Source organism: Macaca mulatta, chromosome 6 (genome assembly GCF_049350105.2).
Source record: "Macaca mulatta isolate MMU2019108-1 chromosome 6, T2T-MMU8v2.0, whole genome shotgun sequence".
NCBI classification, from domain to species: domain Eukaryota; kingdom Metazoa; phylum Chordata; class Mammalia; order Primates; family Cercopithecidae; genus Macaca; species Macaca mulatta.
The window spans coordinates 149,146,305-149,167,783 of record NC_133411.1 but is presented as its reverse complement, the minus strand read 5'-3'; the positions used below and the strand labels follow the sequence as shown (position 1 = coordinate 149,167,783).

General features: G+C 39.1%; 1 protein-coding gene and 1 long non-coding RNA gene across 4 annotated transcripts in view; both read left to right on the top strand.

Moving 5' to 3' along the window:
* The first annotated feature begins 3,162 nt into the window (after positions 1 to 3,162).
* Positions 3,163 to 21,479, top strand: part of PFDN1 (prefoldin subunit 1) — a 61,489-nt gene continuing 43,172 nt past the window's right edge. For 2 of the 3 annotated variants that reach the window (XM_078003847.1, XM_015140830.3), the window contains exons 1-2: positions 3,181 to 3,220; positions 5,968 to 6,134. In XM_078003847.1, coding sequence (XP_077859973.1) covers positions 3,188 to 3,220; positions 5,968 to 6,134 — 200 coding nt within the window. In that variant the 5' untranslated portion in view covers positions 3,181 to 3,187. 3 annotated transcript variants of the gene reach the window in all.
* LOC144329527 (uncharacterized) lies at positions 13,290 to 20,607 on the top strand. Its single transcript, XR_013394872.1, has 3 exons — positions 13,290 to 13,427; positions 15,584 to 18,264; positions 20,525 to 20,607. It is a non-coding gene; the product is annotated as an uncharacterized LOC144329527 (long non-coding RNA).

Below are 21,479 nucleotides of genomic sequence, written 5' to 3'. Positions count from 1 at the left end.
GAGGCAGGAAAATTGCTGGAACCCGGGAGGTGGAGGCTGCAGTGAGCTGAGATTGAACCACTGCACTCTAGCCTGGGTGACAGAATGAGACTATGTCTCAAAAAAAAAAAAAAAAGAAAAAGAAAAAGAAGGAAATTAAACTCGTGAGGAAGAAGTAGTATACAAATGTGCAAAGAGAAACAATGACCAAACAAACAGTGCAGAGAAGACTCTTGCCTAAGATCATACTACGCTTAAGTAGTATAATCAGTATTTGTACTCAGGTTGTCTGACAGCTTAGCCCACGCTCTTAACTTTTATAGTCCATACATCTCTATGAGGACTGTTTCAAAAGTCTCATGAGGTAACGTACAGGACAGTATTTCAGACATTTTTTGAATTTCAATATTCAGTCACTATTTTATTTTATAATTTTTTTTTGAGACAAGGTCTCATTCTGTCTTTCAGGCTGGAATGAAATGGCACAATTGATCTCCACTCACTGCAGCCTTGGCCTCCAGGCTTCACACAATTCTCCTGCCTCAGCCTCCTGAGTAGCTGGGACTACAGGGGCATGCCACCATGCCTGGCTAATCAGTCAGCATTTATTGATCATCTATAATGAGAATCTAAGAAGGTCCCAGAGAATCAAAAGACCAGATCCTTTTTACTCTTTCTCAAATTAGGGAGGAAAGAGGTTTGTTTGTTTGTTTGTTTTCTTCCTAGAATAATTTATTCACATCCAGTATCCATTTTGTATTTTTTTTTTTCCCTGTGGGGCACTGTGATAGATGTTATAGGTACAAGTAGTGGAAGAACCATTATTCCATAGTTCTTGATTTCAAGGAGCTTACAGTCTAATAAAAATGTTTTCTAAAAAAAGGTAGAAAGTGTTATATGCCTTGAGAGAGAAACAGATGTTGTGAGGGGAGTTCAGAGGAGAGATATCTTTGCTCTGTGTGATGGGGGATGTAGTGCCCATTTGCTGAACTTTGAAAGACAAACAGGGCCGGGAGCGGTGGCTCAAGCCTGTAATCCCAGCACTTTGGGAGGCCGAGAAGGGCGGATCAGGAGGTCAAGAGATCGAGACCATCCTGGCTAACACGGTGAAACCCCGTCTCTACTAAAAAAATACAAAAAACTAGCCGGGTGAGGTGGCGGGCACCTGTAGTCCCAGCCGCTCGGGAGGCTGAGGCAGGAGAATGGCGTAAACCCGGGAGGCGGAGCTTGCAGTGAGCTGAGATCCGGCCACTGCGCTCCAGCCTGGGCGACAGAGCAAGACTCCGTCTCAAAAAAAAAAAAAAAAAGAAAAAAAAGAAAAAAAAAGACAGACAGACAGGACGACAATTAACTACACCAATGATTTATTGAGTATCTACTTGTGTGCATGGAGCTATGTTTGGAGCTTTTTATCCTGATCTCATTTATTTCTCACAATAACCCTGCTAGGTCAATATTGTCATTTTCAAATTAAACACGAGAAGATTGAAGCTCATTAAAAATAGGTGGCAGATCCTGGACGCGATGGCTTGCCTGTAATCCCAGCCCTTTGGGAGGCCGAGGCAGGCGGATCACTTGAGGCCAGGAGTTGGAGATCAGCCTGGGCAACACGGCGAAACCCCGTCTCTACCAAAACTACAAAAATTAGCCGGACACGGTGGCAGGCGCCTGTAATCCCAGCTACTCGGGAGGCTGACGCAGGAGAATCACTTGATCCCGGGAGGCAGAGGTTGCAGTGAGCCGAGATCGTGCCACTGCATTCCAGCCTGGGTGACAGAGCGAGACCCTGGCTAAAAAAAAAAAAAAAAAAAAAAAAAAAAAAAAAAAAAAAAAAAAAAGGGCCGGGCGCGGTGGCTCAAGCCTGTAATCACAGCACTACAGCACTTTGGGCGACCAAGGCGAGCGAATTGTTTGAGCTCAGGAGTTTGAGACTAGCTTCGGCAACAAGGTGAAAACCTGTCTCTACGAAAAATCCAAAAATTAGCTGGGTGTGGGTGGCGCGTGCCTGCAGTCCCAGCTACTCAGGAGGCTGAGGTGGGAGGATTGCTTGAGCACGGGAGGTAGAGGCTGGAGTGAGCGGCGATTGCACCACCGCACTCTAGCCTGGGTGACAAAGCAAGATCCTGTCTCAAAAAACAAACAAACAAGCAAACGTACCAAAAAACAAAACAAAAAACCAAAACCACAAAATATCCAAGTGACTTGCTCAAAGTCACACAATTAGTAAATGGAACCAGACATAAGCTAAAGGTGGACCAAGCCTTGAATCTGGATCAGGCTGGTTCCAAATTCCCTGCCCTTTCATCTCCCTAACAGTTTGTTTTGTTTCTCTCTCTTTCTCTTTCTTTTTCTTTCTTTCTTTCACTCTCTTTTTAAAAAAAAAATAAAATAAATTTCCTAATTGTTTATGTAGCACTTTCTCTTAGCATAACAGTTTTTAGAGTAGGTAAACATTTCTTTTTTTCCATTTCCAAAAGTCAATTATTATCTATTCTTCTGGTTCAAATGCCAGGTCCTTTTATGGCAGAGATTCTCAAAAAAGTGATCCGCAGAGGAGTTGCACCATTAGCTCACTGGGAGAGTTTGCAAAAGTGCAAATTTCCAGACCCCATTCTCAAAGATTCTGAGTAAGTTTGAGATGAGACCCAGAGAACCTGCATTTTTTTTTTTTTTAAACAAACGTATTCAGCCTCTCTTTTGAACCACTGTGCCTAGAAAGTCTTTGGGAAGCTTTTGGAAGTAGTAAGTTCGTCTTGGAAAGAACACTCCAGACAAGCTTTCCGGTAGTCTTTCCCAAACTGTCATGCCTGAGGTTCTGGACTTATTCTTACTGATCCCTGACAGCACAGCGACTAGCTGAAGGATTCTGATCGACTGATGAGGGTTTGACCTCATCTACATACATCCCAGTTTAGCAGCATATACTAAGCTAGCTGGCAAACTGCTTAAAGCCACATGGGAAATCTGCGCGTTGGGCTATGTCTGGAAGATGTGGAGGAGCAAGCCAGACCTGACCGGTCAGATAGTGGAGACACTGAATCCGAAACCCAAATATTTCAGGGGTTAATCAATTCTCATAGAAAGGTAGGAAGCCCGGTTAGTCCAACTCATGCGCAGGCGCAGAAGAAGGACGGATGCACAAAGTGAGGCGCGCCCTTCCCCCACCCTCTTTCAGGCCAACTCCCACTGCGCAGGCGCATACACCAACATGGCTGCCCCCGTGGATCTTGAGTTGAAGAAGGTAAAAGAGGGTCTTGGGCAGGCGGAGGCCTTCTCTTTGGAGGCTGAGGGGACTATAGGCAAGAATATCGAGTGAGGCACGAGCCTTGCATAAGGAAGGAGGGTCCAGTGGACTAGGGAATGGTTTTCCAGAGTCCTAAGGCCGCACTGCGTCTCCGTAAACTGGGGTGGGGGGCGAGCGGCTCTTGCTGGGTAGGAGCCGGTTTGGGTGAGGTAAGTCTGCGGGCCTATCTCGGGCCTGTGCAGTCTTTCTGAGCTCTAGAGAGCTTTCGTTGCGTTTGGAGGCTTCAGGGACTCACTTTCATAGTAAGAACCAAAGAGAGCATTTCAAATGGGGGTGCCTTCGGACCCCTTGCCTGAGTTGTGGCATCCGTAATTCTGCCTCATTTGCTTTGAAAAACTCCAAGTCCAACCTTTGTTTTTAGGCCGTTTATTCGGTTCTATACCTTGAAAGGTTGCGGTATCTACAGTTCGGAAAACCAGGCATTGTAACAGCAATGTTCATTTCAAGATTTGGGCCCTCCCCTTCTTTTTAAGGACTTGTCAAAAAAAAAAAAAAAAAAAAAAAAAAAACAAACAAAACAAAACCTTCTTTTGAAGGACTTGTCAAAAAAACAACAAAACCAGTAAAGTTTTCCAAATAAAACCGGTATCAGAAGGAATTGGGTTTCCTGCTTTCCTCAGTTGCTTATAATGTGTTGTTACTCATATTTTTGCTGTCTAAGAATGATCAGCATTCTAACACCACTAATGACCCCAAACCAGTATGCTTTGTGCGGTGGGGTGGATTGGAAAGGACTCTAGAATTTATCTATTTTAAATCTACTTTTCTAGAAAAGGAACCAGTGCTAGAAGAGTCTGTCAGAGGTTGGGACTAGAATCCAGTATTCTCTGTCTTACCTCACACCTTTTTTGTTTTTTTTTTTTTTTTGAGACAGAGTCTCGCTAGTGGCGCAGGCTGGAGTGCAGTGGCGCGATCTCGGCTCACTGCAAGCTCCGCCTCCCGGGTTCATGCCATTCTCCTGCTTCAGCCTCCAGAGTAGCTGGGACTACAGGCGCCCGCCACCTCGCCCGGCTAATTTTTTGTATTTTTGGTAGAGACGGGGTTTCACCGTGTTAGCCAGGATGGTCTCGATCTCCTGACCTCGTGATCTGCCCGCCTCGGCTTCCCAAAGTGTTGGGATTACAGGCGTAAGCCACCGCGCCCGGCTACCTCACACTTTTTTGACCACTATTTTGGATTCTTCAGATGAGCAACATCTTAGTTAAGACTGTCTCTCTGGTCAACTTGTGCAAAAGAAATAGGACAGCCGAAATAGCTGTTGCTTCTAACAAATGAAGCTTTTGTTATGGTTCTGAGGATATTATGTGTTTGTGTCTTGCTTTTGTTCTTGTCTTGAATCTTGTAAATTTAGCTCTTAGGTGGAATTCCCTCATCTTTAACGGTGTACTAGCTCATCTTTAACGGTATACTAGCTTCCTTAGCAAGCTGTACAGAGCAGTCAGATAATACCTGAAATTTTACATTTCAAAACAAAATTGTGCATTCTAAAAATTTACCTTTTTTTAAATTAAAAGTACCGATTTAAATCAGGGTTTAGTGAATGGATTTTCCTCCTGGTACTTTTGAATTTGTTGCTACATTTGAAAAATGTGGACAGTGAATGCAAACTAAGAAAATGATTACAAACTTAAACTGAATAATTTTGACAAATGATTAATTTAAAAACTTGTTTAAAGGTTTTATCTTCTAATGTTGTTACAGGGTCCGTTTTTTGGGTGGAGACAAATAGGACATTTCAGGCCCCTCCCCTTCTCCAAAGTAAATCTTTCAAAATCTTACTAGTAGGTGAAAACAAGGTCACAATAAAAATTATGTAGTAACCTTTGCTGTACATTGCAGTCACAAATTATTAAGGCACCAATTTGACAGCATATGAAAGTCATTCCAGGCACTTCAACAAGAGTATCCAAGAACTGTTTATTTTCCAGTTAACTAAGTGTACGCAAGGGTCAAATTTGGCCTGATGCAATTATTTTGCCAGTGCTTTGCATTTTTTCTATCTTTTTGGTCTTCCTCTTAAAAATGTTCATATTATGAATATTACTATAGACAGTGGAATGGAAAGATTGCTAAACTAAGGGGTTAGAAGAAATGTCTTTAAATACACCTCCCTTTCCCTCTAATAGTTGTTCAAACTTGTGCAAGCCACTTTTATCTCTTAACTCATTTAGTTACTTAATTTGTAAATTGTGGATGATGAAACTGCCAATGCTAACTCATGGCATTATTGAGAGGCATAAATTAGATATTATATTTCCTCATTAATATTCTTATATTAATATTCCCATATTAATATTTCAAACTAATGTGAGAAAGTGCTTTGAAACCTAATTGTGCAATACAAATGTAGTGAGTTATTACTTTTATGGTTCTTGTTTTGAATCTCTGGGTTTCATCCTTGACTATTGCGTTTATTTCTTTTACTACTCCTTGAATACTTCTTAATATGGTTATTATTTAATGTGCATTTGTTTTGCTTCACACTGTTTGTATCTTCTGATGATTGTAAATTCAGTATTTAGTATAGTGACTTGATCGTTTACAATTATGTTGACTTATTGATATTTGGTAAATTTCACAACTTTGTCTCTGGCTAGCATGTTTTGTTTTAATATATTTGGATTTGACATAAATGTTTCCTGTAAAATGTTTAACCTACTAAATCATGGACTTGTTTTTATTAGGCCTTCACAGAGCTTCAAGCCAAAGTTATTGACACTCAACAGAAGGTGAAGCTCGCAGACATACAGATTGAACAGCTAAACAGAACGAAAAAGCATGCACATCTTACAGATACAGAGATCATGACTTTGGTAGATGAGACTAACATGTATGAAGGTGTAGGAAGAATGTAAGTAAAATGTGTCTTTGATGGAGTTATTTTGGGAGTGCTTTTGTCCAAATTAAATAGAATGTGTTTGTCTTAAAACTTGGGTTAGGCCAGGCGTGGTAGTTCATGCCTGTAATCCCGGCACTTTGGGAGGCCATGGTGAGTGGATCACTTGAGGGCAGCTTGGCCAATATGGTGAAACCCTGTGTCTACCACAAATACAAAGATTAGCTGAGCGTGGTAGTACTTACCTATAGTCTCAGCTACTTGGGAGACTGAAGCAGGAGAGTCACTTGAACCCTGGAGGTGTGCCCACTGCACACCAGCCTGGGCAACAGAGCTAGACTCTGTCTCAAACAAAACAAAAAAAACCCTTGGTTTAAAGTATCTTTTTTTTTTTTTTTTGAGACAGAGTCTTGCTATATCACCCAGGCTGGAGTGCAATGGCCCGATCTTGGCTCACTGCAACCTCTGTCTCCCGGGTTCAAGTGATTCGCTTGCTTCAACCTCCTGAGTAGCTGGGATTACAGGCGTGCCCCACCACATCCAGCTAATTTTTGTATTTTTAGTAGACAGGATTTTACCATATTGGCCAGGATGGTCTCCAACTCCTGACCTCGTGATCCGCCCACCTCAGCCTCCCAAAGTGCTGGATTACAGGTGTGAGCCACCACCCCCGGCGGATTAAAGTATCTTAGAATTAACTTTAAAGATTGTCCAATTAAATGCTTGCTTTTTTTAAAATGAGGAGCTGAACTTCAGATACATTAATTAAAGTGTTTAATTTTAGACTTCAAAGTCCTTTTTTTTTTTTTTTTTTTTTAAGATAGAGTCTCGCTCTGTTGCCAGGCTGGAGTGCAGTGGTGTGATCCCGGCTCACTGCAACCTCCACCTCCTGGGTTCAAGCAATTCTGCCTCAGCCTCCTGAGTAGCTTGGACTACAGGCGCGTGCTACCACACCCAGCTAACTTTTGTATTTTTAGTAGAAATGGGATTTTACCGTGTTGGCCAGGATGGTCTCAATCTCTTGACCTCTTGATCCGCCCGCCTTGGCCTCCCAAAGTGCTGAGATTACAGGCGTGAGCCACCGTCCCTGGCCTTGAAGTACGTTTCTTAAGTGCTTACTTTCCTGTTCTGTCTATAATTACGTACTTAAGTGTGTAAGTTCAGTAATAAAAATGATTTATCATGGAAAATGTTTATAGCAATATTACATTGTATGTGAAGAAGATTTATTTAAGTAGGTGCAGTTTTAACCTCCTTTTCCCTACTTAATTTATTAGGAGTGATACAAATCGTGAATCTTTCTGATATCTGATCAGTGTTATAAAATAAAAATAAAGATTCAATTGTCATTTAAATACACTCATTCTGGCCAGGCGTGGTGGCTCATGCCTGTAATCTCAGCACTTTGGGAGGCCGAGGTGGGTGGATCCCCTGAGGTTAGGTGTTTGAGACCAGCCTGGCCAACATGGGGAAACCCCATCTCTACTAAAAATATAAAAATTAGCGAGGCGTGGTGGCGCACACCTGTAATCACAGTTACTCATGAGGCTGAGGCAGGAGAACTGCTCGAAACTGGGAGGTGGAGGTTGCAGTGAGCCGAGATTGCGCCATTGCACTCCAGCCTGGGCAACAAGAGTGAAACTCTGCCTCAAAAAAAAAAAAAAAAAAAAATACACTCACTCTAAGTGTCATGCGTTGTTCTAGTAGGAGGACAACTCACATGTGAGAAATCTAGTAAATTATTTTACTTTTGTTTGTTCTAATTAATACACAATTAACTTCATACATTTCACTTTTTTTCCTTTTAAAAGCATATTACCCTTGTGAGAGAGAACAGGTCTGCTTCCTATTCTTTAAGCAGAAAAGAAGGAATGGAAAAGCCCTTAAGTACAGGTCACATTCCACTACAGTGAGCTAAAAGGAGAAGATAGATTTTTTTTTTTTAAGTTGGGGGGAGGTACAGGAGGAGGGTTTTTCTGGAATTTGGTCTTTGAGTATTACTTAGTAAGTAGACCATTACTTCAGGTTTGGAGATCTTTTAGTTAGAATGGAATTTGACCTCAGTCATGGGATGACTTGTTTTGTGATTGATTTGAAGAAAGAATAACGTGTAAAATTTAATAATGGCTTTGGAATGACATCATGAGAAGTAGACCCTGCTCATCACTGACTAATCCATATCTTTTTGGTTCAGAATTAGATTATGTTAAATTGTTCATCTGATTTGCTTTCTCAGAATGAATAACATAGCACAAGTAAATTTTATGTCCAAGCTTATTTCATTTTAGCTTAAGAGGATAAGGATCCCAATTTGAGAGTTTGTTACTGGGACACAAAAGAATTGGGATGAGAACAAAGTAGAACCCTTGAATATGTGTCTGTGTAGTATGAAATGCATTGTTGGCATTCACTACAGGATAATTTTATCCTTAATGTGAATATCCTTAGGTCTTAAAACAGTAATGCCAGCTTTATTAACATGTTGTACTTGGATTTCACATCACTGCACTAGCCTTTGTTTGCAATAGCTAAAGAATTCCTTTTTCAAAATAGAAAAACGGTTTCACTCCCTTTGGGCCTTTGAGCTACAGTGAAGTTTTAATTTTTAATTAGAATAGTTTCATTTATTAAACGTTCTGCAGAAGTGTTAGGAGAGTTGTTTTTTGTACATATTGTCCAAAGTGCTACAGATAGGTTGTTTTCCATACAAAGAATTTTAGAGTTTAAAGGCTAGGATATGAATTAATTAATGGTAGAATGGTATTATTTCCAGAAGGTTTATTTCATATAAATTATGTTTCTTAAAAGAAGTGTGGAGTTTTAAATGTTTGAATAAAGTTGAGCTTCTACGTGATTTCAGACTTCTGTTTTAAATTTGACTTTTGTGCTGTCTGCATCTCATCAGGAGTATGAGTTTGACCCTGCATTGTAGGGGCATGTAAGGTGAATAGCGTTTGTTGTTTGGCTAGCGTATTAGTGCCCTGAGAGGAAGAAAAGACTTGCTGAGTATTAGTCTGGTCATGAGGATGTTCTCTTTCTTGATGCTAAACCTGAAATATCTATTTCTGAATTTATAGTCTTGAGTAATTTTGGGTATCATTGTGATTCACTCCTTTAATTCTAGTCTTTACCTTAATTTGTTTTTTTCTTTTCCTTTTTGAGTGTTATTTGGGAATTCTGATTAGAATATTACTTTTTCCTGAAGTTTCATTTTAAAACCACAGATAATAAAATCCAAAACTTCATTTTTCTTTTAGAACCTGCGGTGGATTTTCCCATTGCTGAAATTCGGGTCTCATTGCTTCTTGCCTGGACTTTTATGATAGCATCTTAACTGTTCTTTCTTCCTGCCTTCATTCTGTCTGTCCAAATCCATTCTTCACTTATCTGCCAGAATTAATCATGTTAATATTCTTCATAAAATCCTTTGTTCATCCTCTCTTGTTCACAGGATAAAATCCAAACTTGTTGACCTTGCATTCATGGTTATTCATAATCTGTTCTTAATTTGCCCTTTGCCTCAGGTCCCACCACTTTCTTTTTTCAGGGTTAGGATAGCATGTATATTTCATCTCATGGACCTACCTTCTACTAGTTTGTGTTATGTGTTGAGAAGAATTTTGAGGTGTCAAATGGGTTTTAAACATACTTTAATTGATTGGTGATGTCAGTTACACAGTGAGGGTAGAAGAGTAGTAGCACATGTACCAGAAATTGTTATCCTACCCTTGCCACATAGATTTCCTCACACATGTTATGTTTTTGTGCTTTTTTGCTTTTGCTCAGTCTTTGGAGAATAACATTGTGCTTGGCTGGCAATATTCCTTTTTTACTTGTGAAATTCTCATCCTTCAAAACATAGCTCCGCTCTTACTTTGCCTCTGAAGATTTTTCCAGCCCCTGGGGCAGACTCATTCACTCTTTCCTTGGTGATAGCAGGGCTTTTGTTCCTACAGCTAGTAAAGCACATTGAGTGTGTAGGTGTGTTTAAATGGGTCAGTCTTCCCAACCAGATTGTCAGCTCTGGGAGACCATATATATATATTATCTTTGTTTTCTCATTCTCAGTATAATGTCTGGCACAAAATAGCTGTTAAATGTGTATTGATTTGAATTGAATCTGATTCTTTTTTCTTGCCTAAAATAACTTTTTTCTTTTGGTTTCTTAGAAAAAAAGTATTTTAGAAAGTGTCAGACACTTAAGAATGAGTTTATTATTCTATTTTAATATATGATCCATGTAAGATGAAATTATAAAAGTAACATATTTTGACTAAGGTCAAAAAAATTATATCTGCCCAAAATCACGTCCTCTGATCTGACAGGATTAATTCTTTATTAAATATATTTAGAAGGTTGTCTAATTCTAAATACCAGCCAGTTGAAGAGATACTCAGAACTGAAAATACAGAAAACTGAAAGCTTCAAGATTATGCTTGAGGGTAGTATAATCCTTAGAGAATAAAGGCTATTTTATGCATAATAATATCAATATATTTTTATCCGTTTTACCTTCCTCATCTTCGCATAGAATGTAAGTCAGAGGTTTTTTTTTAGGGTATGTATTTAGTTAAACAAATCATTGCAGGCCCAGATATCTTTCATTTCATAAGTATGGACACATTTTGTAGTGTTAAATACCTCTTATATGTGGCTATTTTTGGTTTAAAACAAGGAAAGTCAAGCTACAGGATAAGAGATGATGAATTGCTATATACTGTAAGCTCTGAGTGTTTGTTGCTTAAAGCTATATTCCATCCAGTCTTTTGGCATGTTGCCAGCACATTTTAGTTCTCTTACTTCATATTCTTTAGAGAGGCTGTTATGTAGCCTGATACTACTACCACCAATTTCTGGTTTTGCTACTTAAGCTGTTTGTGAGCTGACCTCACCATACTGCTTTGAGAACTATGATGAAAGTTACAACTGGGGAATGATCTGTCTGAATATTTGGAAGTGTTTGTCTTTGCATCTTTCTAGCATGCAAGGAGGGAATAGACAAATCTCAAATGTTATGTGAATATTTCTTGTATGTATTTTTCATGGATAAAAATGTTTATAATTGCTTGTGTGGGGGTTTTCTTCCTTTTCTGCCTTGCATGGTAGAGGATAGGAGTATTTTTAAAATAAGAATTACATTTAAAAGTACACATAAATGACATTTGACCATACTAGTGTTTGAAAGGACCATTATTAGAATAAATGTCAAACTTATTTTTATGAACAATAAGTATGATCCTAACCCTGATTTGATGTCAGATCTATTATTTGAACATCCTTTTTGCTTGAGCATTACATAAATAACATTTCTTTTTTCCAAAAGAGACAAATTAACTTTTTTTTGATATAAGAGGAACTTGAGTAGATTAGCCTTTAAAAAGAACAATTAGTACCTTTTTAAAACTTGAACCTAACTAAAAATAACTTTGTGCCATATTTAAACTGATTTAGAGGTATGCTACCATTCTGTGGGTATTTTTTACATTTAAGGAACTAAGAATGAACAATGGTATAAATCTGCCAACTAGATAAGTGTCTAGCAATGCAAAAATTTCTGTTTGGGAGCGGTGTTACTATTTCTACTTGTTGAAGTAATTTAATGGTTGATCTCTAATGGTAGAAAGATACAGAAATGTAGAACTTAAGATAAATGTGGCATGAGTAGAAAGTGAAACAGTAGGTGTATTCCTGACAGGTAACAAATTAAAAAAAAAATCTAAATAAGCAGTTTTTCAACTGTTTAGGTTGTAGAAATCTAAACTCTTTATGACAGCTTGGCTGAACTGCCCTTTGTTTAAAATGTTATATTAGTTTTGTTGTGATTGTACTTGTTAGTTTGGGTGTTGACCTATAATTTGAATCGTGGCATTTAGTAAAGGTGGGATGAAATATTTGCAGCTTCCCTTAGTTATGTTAAATATTAGTAGAAAGGGGTATGCTCGTGCTGCTTCAAGTTTTGCAACCCTTTTACAATTTCATGTAGCTGTAGAGTTGGTCTTCCAGTCAATCTGAGGTAATTTTAAAACTGAAGAAATGGTCATACTATATTTTATTGCTAAGAGATTAGGAAATGAAATTTTACAAATCTTAGTATAGTAAATATTATTGATATTGTTGATAAATACTGTTGATACTATAGTAAAAATAGTTTATATTGTTGCTCTCAGCAGAATCAAGTTTGGATATTTTATTTAGTGCACACTACGGGGAAAAAAATAATGTGTGAGATGACTTGGTGTGAGAGTCACATTGCAAATGCAAATTTATAAATTCCTTTTATACCCTCTTTAAAGGTATTAATCTGTATTTTAGAGAAAGTGAAGCGAAGATAGTTGTCAAAAGTAAGATGAGATTATTTTTTAGATTAAAAAATTTTTTTTTAGATTTTACTTAAAGGAAGAGAAGTTCTTGGTGTTCAGCTGCTTTTACTAATAGAACATGACCCACCCTTCTTGTGTTTTTATACAGAGCCATTTAAAGTCATGGCTTTCATTGCCCAGAGTTCTAAGGGAAAACAACAACAACTTTTCCTGTTGTGCAGGGAAAAATGACTTCAGTTTTGTTGACGTTGAATATGTATATAAACCCAGATGGGCACACTCTTCTCTTACACAGATTTAGTACTCTGGGGAGAGGAGATTTTTAAGTAATATTCTTAATTTCCTTAAGTTGTCAGTGATTTAAAAGCTTGATGTTCATTTTTAAGTAATATTCTTAATTTCCTTAAGTTGTCAGTGATTTAAAAACTTGATGTTCATTATAACTCTGCTCTACTGCTGTCTAGAATAACGTCACTGTTTTTGTGCCAGAGGGAGTTAACAAACATTTGCGTAAGAATTACATAGTCCTGTTTCTCCTGCAGATGAGTACTTTTTAATAATTCTTTCCCTGCTTTCCCTCCCATATGCCCCAGAGTCTAAAGATTCTCACCAAAACACAGGAAATTAATTTTGAAAATATTATGTTAATTAGATGTCTATTATTAAAGGGAAAAGAAGTCTGTTATCTTGGAGAGTACAAACATACTAAAATAAACTGGTTATGGGGTTACTTATTTTAGGCTTTGGACCTGTTTTAAAAACATAAATGTAATTGATTCATTTAGCTACTTGGTGGACTTTGCTTGCTTCTGCATTTCCTGACATCAGAAGACCTGGCCTTTTTTTTTTTTTTTTTTTTTTTTTTTTTTTTTTTTTTTAACTGACAAAGGATTAAACAAAATCAACCTTTGTTGTATGAAAAGTGGCAGTCATTTTCAGGATACTACAGTGTTTTCCAGTCGATGATAAGCAACTGAGCGAAAGATAGGCGGGCGCGGTGGCTCAAGCGTGTAATCCCAGCACTTTGGGAGGCCGAGACGGGCGGATCACAAGGTCAGGAGATCAAGACCATCCTGGCTAACCCGGTGAAACCCCGTCTCTACTAAAAAATACAAAAAACTAGCCGGGCGAGGTGGCAGGCGCCTGTAGTCCCAGCTACTCCGGAGGCTGAGGCAGGAAAATGGCGTGAACCCGGGAGGCGGAGCTTGCAGTGAGCTGAAATCTGGTCACTGCACTCCAGCCTGGGCGACAGAGCGAGACTCCGCCTCAAAAAAAAAAAAAAAAAGAAAAGAAAAGTACCATTTGCTTCCTGTTCCTATGTAAAAAAAATTAAGGTAGCAGCAGTCTTGAACTGTTACTTTGTCACTGACGAATTGTGTTCTGTAACTGACTTAATTAGCTGAATTTCTCCGAAAACAGTCAATTTTAAGCCATAACAAGAATCTTCTGATTTTAGCTGCCACTTATCTCATAGTGCAAAGTTAGGAATAACTTACTGTCTAATCTGAGAGAGAGAACTGAAATGTTGATGTCAAGGAACATAATCTGCTTAATGAAATGTCCAAGAAGGAGCTCAGAAAAATACTGACTTAGAAGGTGAGTCAGTTCATATATATGAACACATACTTGGTAATGCCTTTTGTCATTCTTTTTTATTTCTAATATCAGGAATTGCTGTTAACTGCAAATATCCTTTACTCTCATGAAATAATTAGGATTACTAGTGTGTTACATGTACCATTAGTGCCCATGCTTCTGTGAAGAGTGTATGCTTATTTTATTTATATAATTTAAGTTCAAATGGACCTGTCTGGGAGAATGTTATTTCATTGTCCTGGCCAGGAACTCTTATTACCAACTCTTGTTTTGCAGTAGATCAGTTGTCTTGAAATGAACTAGATTACTTGGAGGCCACTATCCTTTTTGCTTTGAAGAGGACTTGAAATATTCTGAAACCAAAATTTGTACAGCAACAGAAGCCTAGTATCAAAAACGTATCTTTAAATAGATAAGAGCATGACTGCCCTAAGCCCAACCTTTACACTGGCTCAGAGTAAAAAGATTTGGATCACAGTATGCATCCTGTATGTGTGTGTCTGACTGAGACTTTGGCATTTGTGCCCAAGTATATTTATATTTCTCTATGACATTCTGCTTTTGTACCAGGAGTACTCTGCTCTCTATCTGTCCTCTAATACTCATTGGATAGTAATTTTAAAACATTTTACCTATTGCTATATTTTAACTTACTAGTAAAATAAAGATCATATCTTGGAAAAAGTTGTGGAATAACTCACTGCCTATATGTGGAAATGTTTGGGGTTTGATGAAGCCAGAGTAAAAGTGGTAAGCATCAGAGGTGCTTACTTACCGGAATACTTAGAATACCAAATAGTAACCCGAAATAAACATCATGTTTAAAATAGATAAACATACTACTGCTTCAATAGTTTTGATTTAAAAATAGGCAGTAATTTTTAATTAGTAAAAATTGCACATAGCAGTGTGTGTTACTTTACTGGAACAAGGAATGCTTATGTGGGATTGGGTTCTGGAAGGGACAGTGATTCTCCAATAATTCCAGTGAGTTCTCAGTCCTCATCTTATTCGACCTATCAGTAGCATTTGGTCCTGTTGATCTTTCTTCCTTGAAGCACTTTCTTACCTTGGCTTGCAGGATACCACTTCTTGGTATTCCTGCTACCTCACTGTCCATTCCTTCTCAGCCTCCTTTACTATCTTCATTTCTTTTGCATCTGTAAGTATTAAATTGACTTTGGACTTATCCCTTGGATTTTTTTTCTTTTTTTTTGTCTATATGTACTCAGTCTCTTAATAATCTCATCCAGGAGTGTCTCTAAATGCATTTTTTTTTTTTTTTTTGAGACGGAGTCTCGCTCTGTCTCCCAGGCTGGAGTGCAGTGGCCAGATCTCAGCTCACTGCAAGCTCTGCCTCCCGGGTTTACACCATTCTCCTGCCTCAACCCCCCGAGTAGCTGGGACTACAGGCGCCCGCCACCTCGCCCAGCTAGTTTTTTCTATTTTTTTAGTAGGGACGGGGTTTCACCGTGTTAGCCAGGATGGTCTTGATCTCCTGACCTCATGATCCACCCGTCTCGGCCTCCCAAAGTGCTGGGATTACAGGCTTGAGCCACCATGCCCGGCCTCTAAATGCATTTTTATGTACTGACAACTCCCAGATTTTTAATCTTTAACTTAGACCCCTTCTCTGAACTCCAGACTTGTATATTCAGCTGCCTACCTTACATCTTCATGTGATGGTCTAATAGGCATCTCAGAATTAACTTGGCCAAAATAAAATTTTTGCTGTTTACAAACAAACCATCTTCTCTCTCAGTATTACTAAGTGGGTTTTCCACCCTTCAAGTTTTTCCAAATCTTGGAGTCACCCTTGGCCCCTCTCTTTCAATTTTATATTTAGCTCATTATCAAATACTGTTGACTCTATCTTTAAATTTTGTTCAGAATCTGAAGACTTCTGCTTACCACCACCCTGGTCTAATTTACCATTGGTTGATGGCAATTGCTTCCTAACTAGGCAAGCTCCTTGCTTCTGTCCTTAACCCTTGGCTGTTTTCAACTGATCAGCCAGAGTAATCATTTTAAAATGTAAGTGAAGATCACTGTAGTCAAATGGCCTCCCGTTTCATCAGTGAAAAAGACAAAGTCTTTTGCACTTGCCAGTTTCTCTGCCTGAAGCCTTCTTCCAGGTATCTCAGTGGCTTACCTTTTCTCTTCCTTCAGGTCGTTTCTAAAAAGGGAATGAGGCCTTTCATGACCATCCTATTTAAAAGTACACACCTAACCAGCACCCACACTTATTTGCCCCTTGTTGGCTTTATTTTTCTCCATCGTACGTCACCATCTGGCGACAATGATACTATTTGCCTTTCTTTTTTTCTCCTTCTTCTACCCTCCATGGTGTCCAATGTCTTTCTTAAAGAATCAGTATTATTGAGTTATAACTTGTATAGAATGAAATGCGTTCGTTTTAGGAGTACAGTTGGGTGAATTTTGACAAATGTAACCACCGCAATCACGATAAAGAACATTTTCATCACTCTAAAAACTTTCTTGCTTCTTTCAACTCAATCGTCTCCTTCCTTAATCCTGGCTCCAAGCTGCTGCTAATCTGATTTCTATGACTGTAGATTAATTTTTTCTGTTTTAGAACTTTATGTAGATGCAATATATAAATGGAGTCATGTACTTTTACTGAGTGTAATGCTTCTGAGATTTACTCATGTCATGTAGGTCAGGCCTCCTCAGGGGCCGTATGCTGGGCTTCAGTTCCATTTATTTTGGTACGCTGGACCTGCCGTTCTCCCTGTGCTTACTAGCTTCATCTTCAGCTTGGCTACAGGAATTCCAGGGATTTTACTGAGGCATGACAACATCCAGAGTGAGAAAGTGCCATGTTTTCTGGTGTCACCTTCATGGGAGCACCTTTCCAGAAGTCTTCTAATGGTCTCCCACTTATATTTCATGACAGAAACTGAGTCACATGCTAAGGCTTAAATCTTGGGGGATGTAACTGCAATGATTGGGTAAGGCCAATCAAGATTCAGCCTAGAACTTACTTCCCTGATTTACTTGGGGAAATAGAGAATACCCAAACAAAACTGGGGCTCAATCAACAAAAGGAAATGGACATGGGGTAGTTAAACAATAGTGTCTGCCAAAGTCATCAACAATCATAATAGTGATCAATAACTGAGGGCTAGCTATATGAAAACTATTGATATATTTGGATGAATTAGGCAGAGTTTAGTCTGGGAGCATAGGCAGGCAGGAAGCTATTCAGGAGGTTAGTAATAAGAGCATAAATTAAGGTGGTGGAAGTGGAATAGTGAGGTGAAGGGTCAGTATGAAAGAAAGTGATAAATTGGAAATACAGGGAGGATATCTGCCGTTTTGGGACTTGCACATGGTGATGTTGATGGAAGCTGAAGTTGAGATGGTGAAACTGCTTGTAGGGAATGTTGGTGTGAGTTGATAAAATGAGTTTAATTTGGGCCATGTTGAATTTGAGGTGATATGGAACATACAAGTGGAAGTGACCATAGATGCTGGACATAGTGCAGGTGATAGTGGTTGATATTATTTTGAGGGTTATTAGCTAAGTTGAGGCCTTGAAAATAAGTGAGTTCTCCTAGGGACTTTGGGTAGAGATTGTTTAGCAGAGAGCCTTGCATAGTGCTTGTAGTATGGGCACTGGAGAAGAAAGAAGAAGGAGGGATTTATGGATACAGCAGTTAATGAGGGAAACATGGATAGCATAATGCAGAGATGCAGCAGCAGCATCCCTCAGAGTTAGATTTGAGCATACAGTGATCTGTAGATTGCTTTTGTCTAGGCATGGCAGGATCCAGGTGCTGTATGTCTGTGTTATAACCTAGTACTACATTATTTATTTTGTTGCTCAAATAATTCTGCTTTGACCATTGGGAGCTCTTTGAGATTTTCTCCTTTTCTTTTTCTCCCAGTCTTGAAATGCAGTGGTGTGACTGTGGCTTACTGGACCCTTGACCTCCTGGGCTCAAGCAGTTCTCTACCTCAGCCTCCCAAATAGTTGGGATTACAGGCATGTGCCACCAAACCCAGCTAATTTAGAATTTTTTTTGTAGAGATGGGATTTTGTCATGTTGCCCATGCTGGTCTTGAACTCCTGGACTCAAGTGATCCCCTCACCTCAGCCTCTCAAAGTGCTAGGATTAGAGGCGTGAGCCACTGCGCCTGGCAACTTTATTATTATTATTATTTTCTGAGACAGAGTCTCCCTCTGTCGCCTAGGCTGAAGTGCAGTGGCTTGATCTCAGCTCACTGCAAACTCCGCCTTCCGGGTTCAAGCAGTTCTCTGCCTCAGCCTCGCATGTACCTGGAACTACAGGTACCCGCCACCATGTCTGGCTAATTTTTTTTTGTTTTTAGTAGAGACAGGGTTTTGCCATGTTGTCCCTGCTGGTCTCAAACTACTGACCTCAAGTGATCTGCCCACCTTGGCCTCCCCAAGTGCTGGGATTACAGGTGTGAGCCACCATGCACGGCCAGCAACTTTGTTTTTTCAGAGTAGTTTTAGATTACAGAAAAATTGAGCAGAAAGAACAGCGAGCTCTCACCCCCTTTCCACTCTCTCCCACGCTGTTTCTTCTCTTATTAACATCTGGCATTAGTGTGGCACATTCGTTACAATTGATGAAAAAATATTGATAAATTATTGTTAACTAAGATCCATAGTTTACATTAGGGGTCACTCTTTGTGTTATTATACAGTATAGTTTCACTGTCCTCCAAATCCCTTGTGCTCTACCTGTTCTTCCTTCTTCCCCTTCCTTCCGCACTCTCTTCCCTGGTGACCACTGACCTTTTTACTGTTTCTATATATAGTTTTGCCTTTTCCAAAATCTCATATCGTTGGAATGATGCAGTATATAGCCTTTCATACTATACTGGTTTCTTTGACTTAGCAATATGCATTTAAGGCTCCTCTGTGTCTTTGTGGCTTGATACCTCATTTCATTTTGTTGTTAAATAATATTCTATTGTATGGATGTACTGACAGTTTATCCATTCACTTATTGAAGAATATTTTGGTTGGTTCCAAGTTTTGGCAGTTACAAATGAAGCAGCTGTAAACATTTGCACATGTGCATAGAAGTTTTCAACTCATTTGGATAATGGAGTGCATTTAATTGATCATTTGTTAAGCTTTGTAAGAAGCTGCCAAACTCTTCCAAAGTGGGGTGTACCATTTTTGCATTCCCACCATCAGCGAATGAGAATTTCTGTTGCTTCACAGCTTCACCAGCATACGGTGTTCTCAGTGTTTTGGATTTTATCCATTATACTAGGTGTGTGACAGTATCTCATAATTTTAGTTTATAGTTCCCTAATAACATATGATGTTGAATATCTTTTCACATGCTTATTTGCCATCTGTGTTATCTTTGGTGAGATGTCTGTCAGATCTTTTGCCTGTTTTAAATATGGTCATTTGTTTTCTTATTGTTGAATTTTAAGAGTTCTTTGCATAATTTAGATGCAAGTCCTTTATCAGATATGTGTTTTGCAAATATTTTCTTCCATCTGTGGCTTGTCTTGTCTTTAGCTTTTTGTTTTTACAGTACTTCCTGACCACCTCATACTGCAGTGTGCTCCAGGTTCATCTTGTATTTTCCCTGCTGAGCCTTATAGTTAGTCATTTCTCCAAGGAGCTGTGGTTCCTGATTCCTTTTAATGCGTAATGATTATTTAGAAACCTATATCTGGTCATTGGGTTTATTTGTTACTACTGAGGTGTTACTGTTTCTAGGCCCTCTGGTGACTAGCAATAGATAATATGTGTATATATGCTACTGATTCATGTGTATGCACATATCTACATTTGTTTCTGTGTCTATTCATCACTGTACACATACTAAGCTGAATATGAGTTTATACGGATATCTCCGACTCTTCGATACCACAGTGTTCATTTTAGCCTTCCTTTCTTGCTTATTTGTAACTTCTCTCTAACATGAGAAACCTGGCTCCTGTGGTCCATTGTCCATTTACTTATTTATTTATCCCAGTACACATATAAAGCAATTTCAGAATTGTTTGCCTGTATCTCCTGTGAGAAACAAATTTAACCAACTAGTTAATCCAAGGTTGATTGGATTATTTGTATACATGTATTCACATATACACATATTTGTAATAACTTACATTAGAGCCATTATAGTATGGTACAAGAAAGACCAAATATTCTAATCTAATACATACAAGCTGGGCAAGGTATTTAACCTGATTAGGTCTTATTTTTGTACTTGGTAATTTTTTACATACTTAGAAAACATTGGCCGGGCATGGTGGCTCACTCCTATAATCCCAACTCTTTGGGAAGCCGAGGTGGTTGGATCACCTGAGGTCAGCAGTTCGAAACTAGCCTGGACAACGTGGTAAAATCCTATCACTGCTGAAATAACAAAAATTAACTGGGTGTGGTGGCAGGCACCCGTAATCCTAGCTACTCCAGAGGTTGAGGCACGAGAATTACTTGAACCCTGGAGGCGGAGTTTGCAGTGAGCTGAGGTGGCATCACTGCACTCCAGCCTGGGCAACAGAGCAAGACTGTCTCCCCCCACAAAAAAAAAAAAAAAAAAAAATTGAGGATTCAAGAGGAAACATTTTTCAAGCAATGAATTTTAAAAAGCTCTCTCTTTCTTTTCCAGTCCCATTTCATCTTTGTGTAAATCCTTTTTTATTTTACTTATTTTTTCATCTTGCAAATGGAATGACATGTTATTTTTTTTTTTTTGAGACAAGAGTCTCATTCTGTCTCCCAGGCTGGAGTGCAATGGTACGTTCTTGGCACACCGCAACCTCCGCCTCCTGGGTTCAAGTGATTCTCCTGCCTCAGCCTCCCGAGTAGCTGGGATTACAGGCACCTGCCACCACGCCAGCTAATTTTTTTGTATTTTTAGTAGAGATGGGGTTTCACCATGTAGGCCAAGCTGATCTCGAACTCCTGACCTCAAGTGACCCACCTACCTCAGCCTCCTAAAGTGCAGGGATTACAGCTGTGAGCCACCACACCTGGCCAACATGCTAATTTTTTAAATGTGAGTTTTTACTTACTGTATTGACATCTTTACATGTCAATAAAAATACTGTTTTGTTTTTTTTTTTAATTTTCAGTTTGGTTTTTTATTTAATTAGTCATTCTTTAAAAAAAAATTTATTTATTTATTTATTTATTTATTTATTTTATTTATTTATTTATTTTTTTTTTTGAGACAGAGTCTTGCTCTGTAGCCCGGGCTGGAGTGCAGTGGCCGGATCTCAGCTCACTGCAAGCTCCGCCTCCCGGGTTTGCGCCATTCTCCTGCCTCAGCCTCCTGAGTAGCTGGGACTACAGGCGCCCGCCACCTCGCCCGGCTAGTTTTTTTTGTATTTTTAGTAGAGACGGGGTTTCACCGTGTTAGCCAGGATGGTCTCGATCTCCTGACCTCGTGATCCGCCCGTCTCGGCCTCCCAA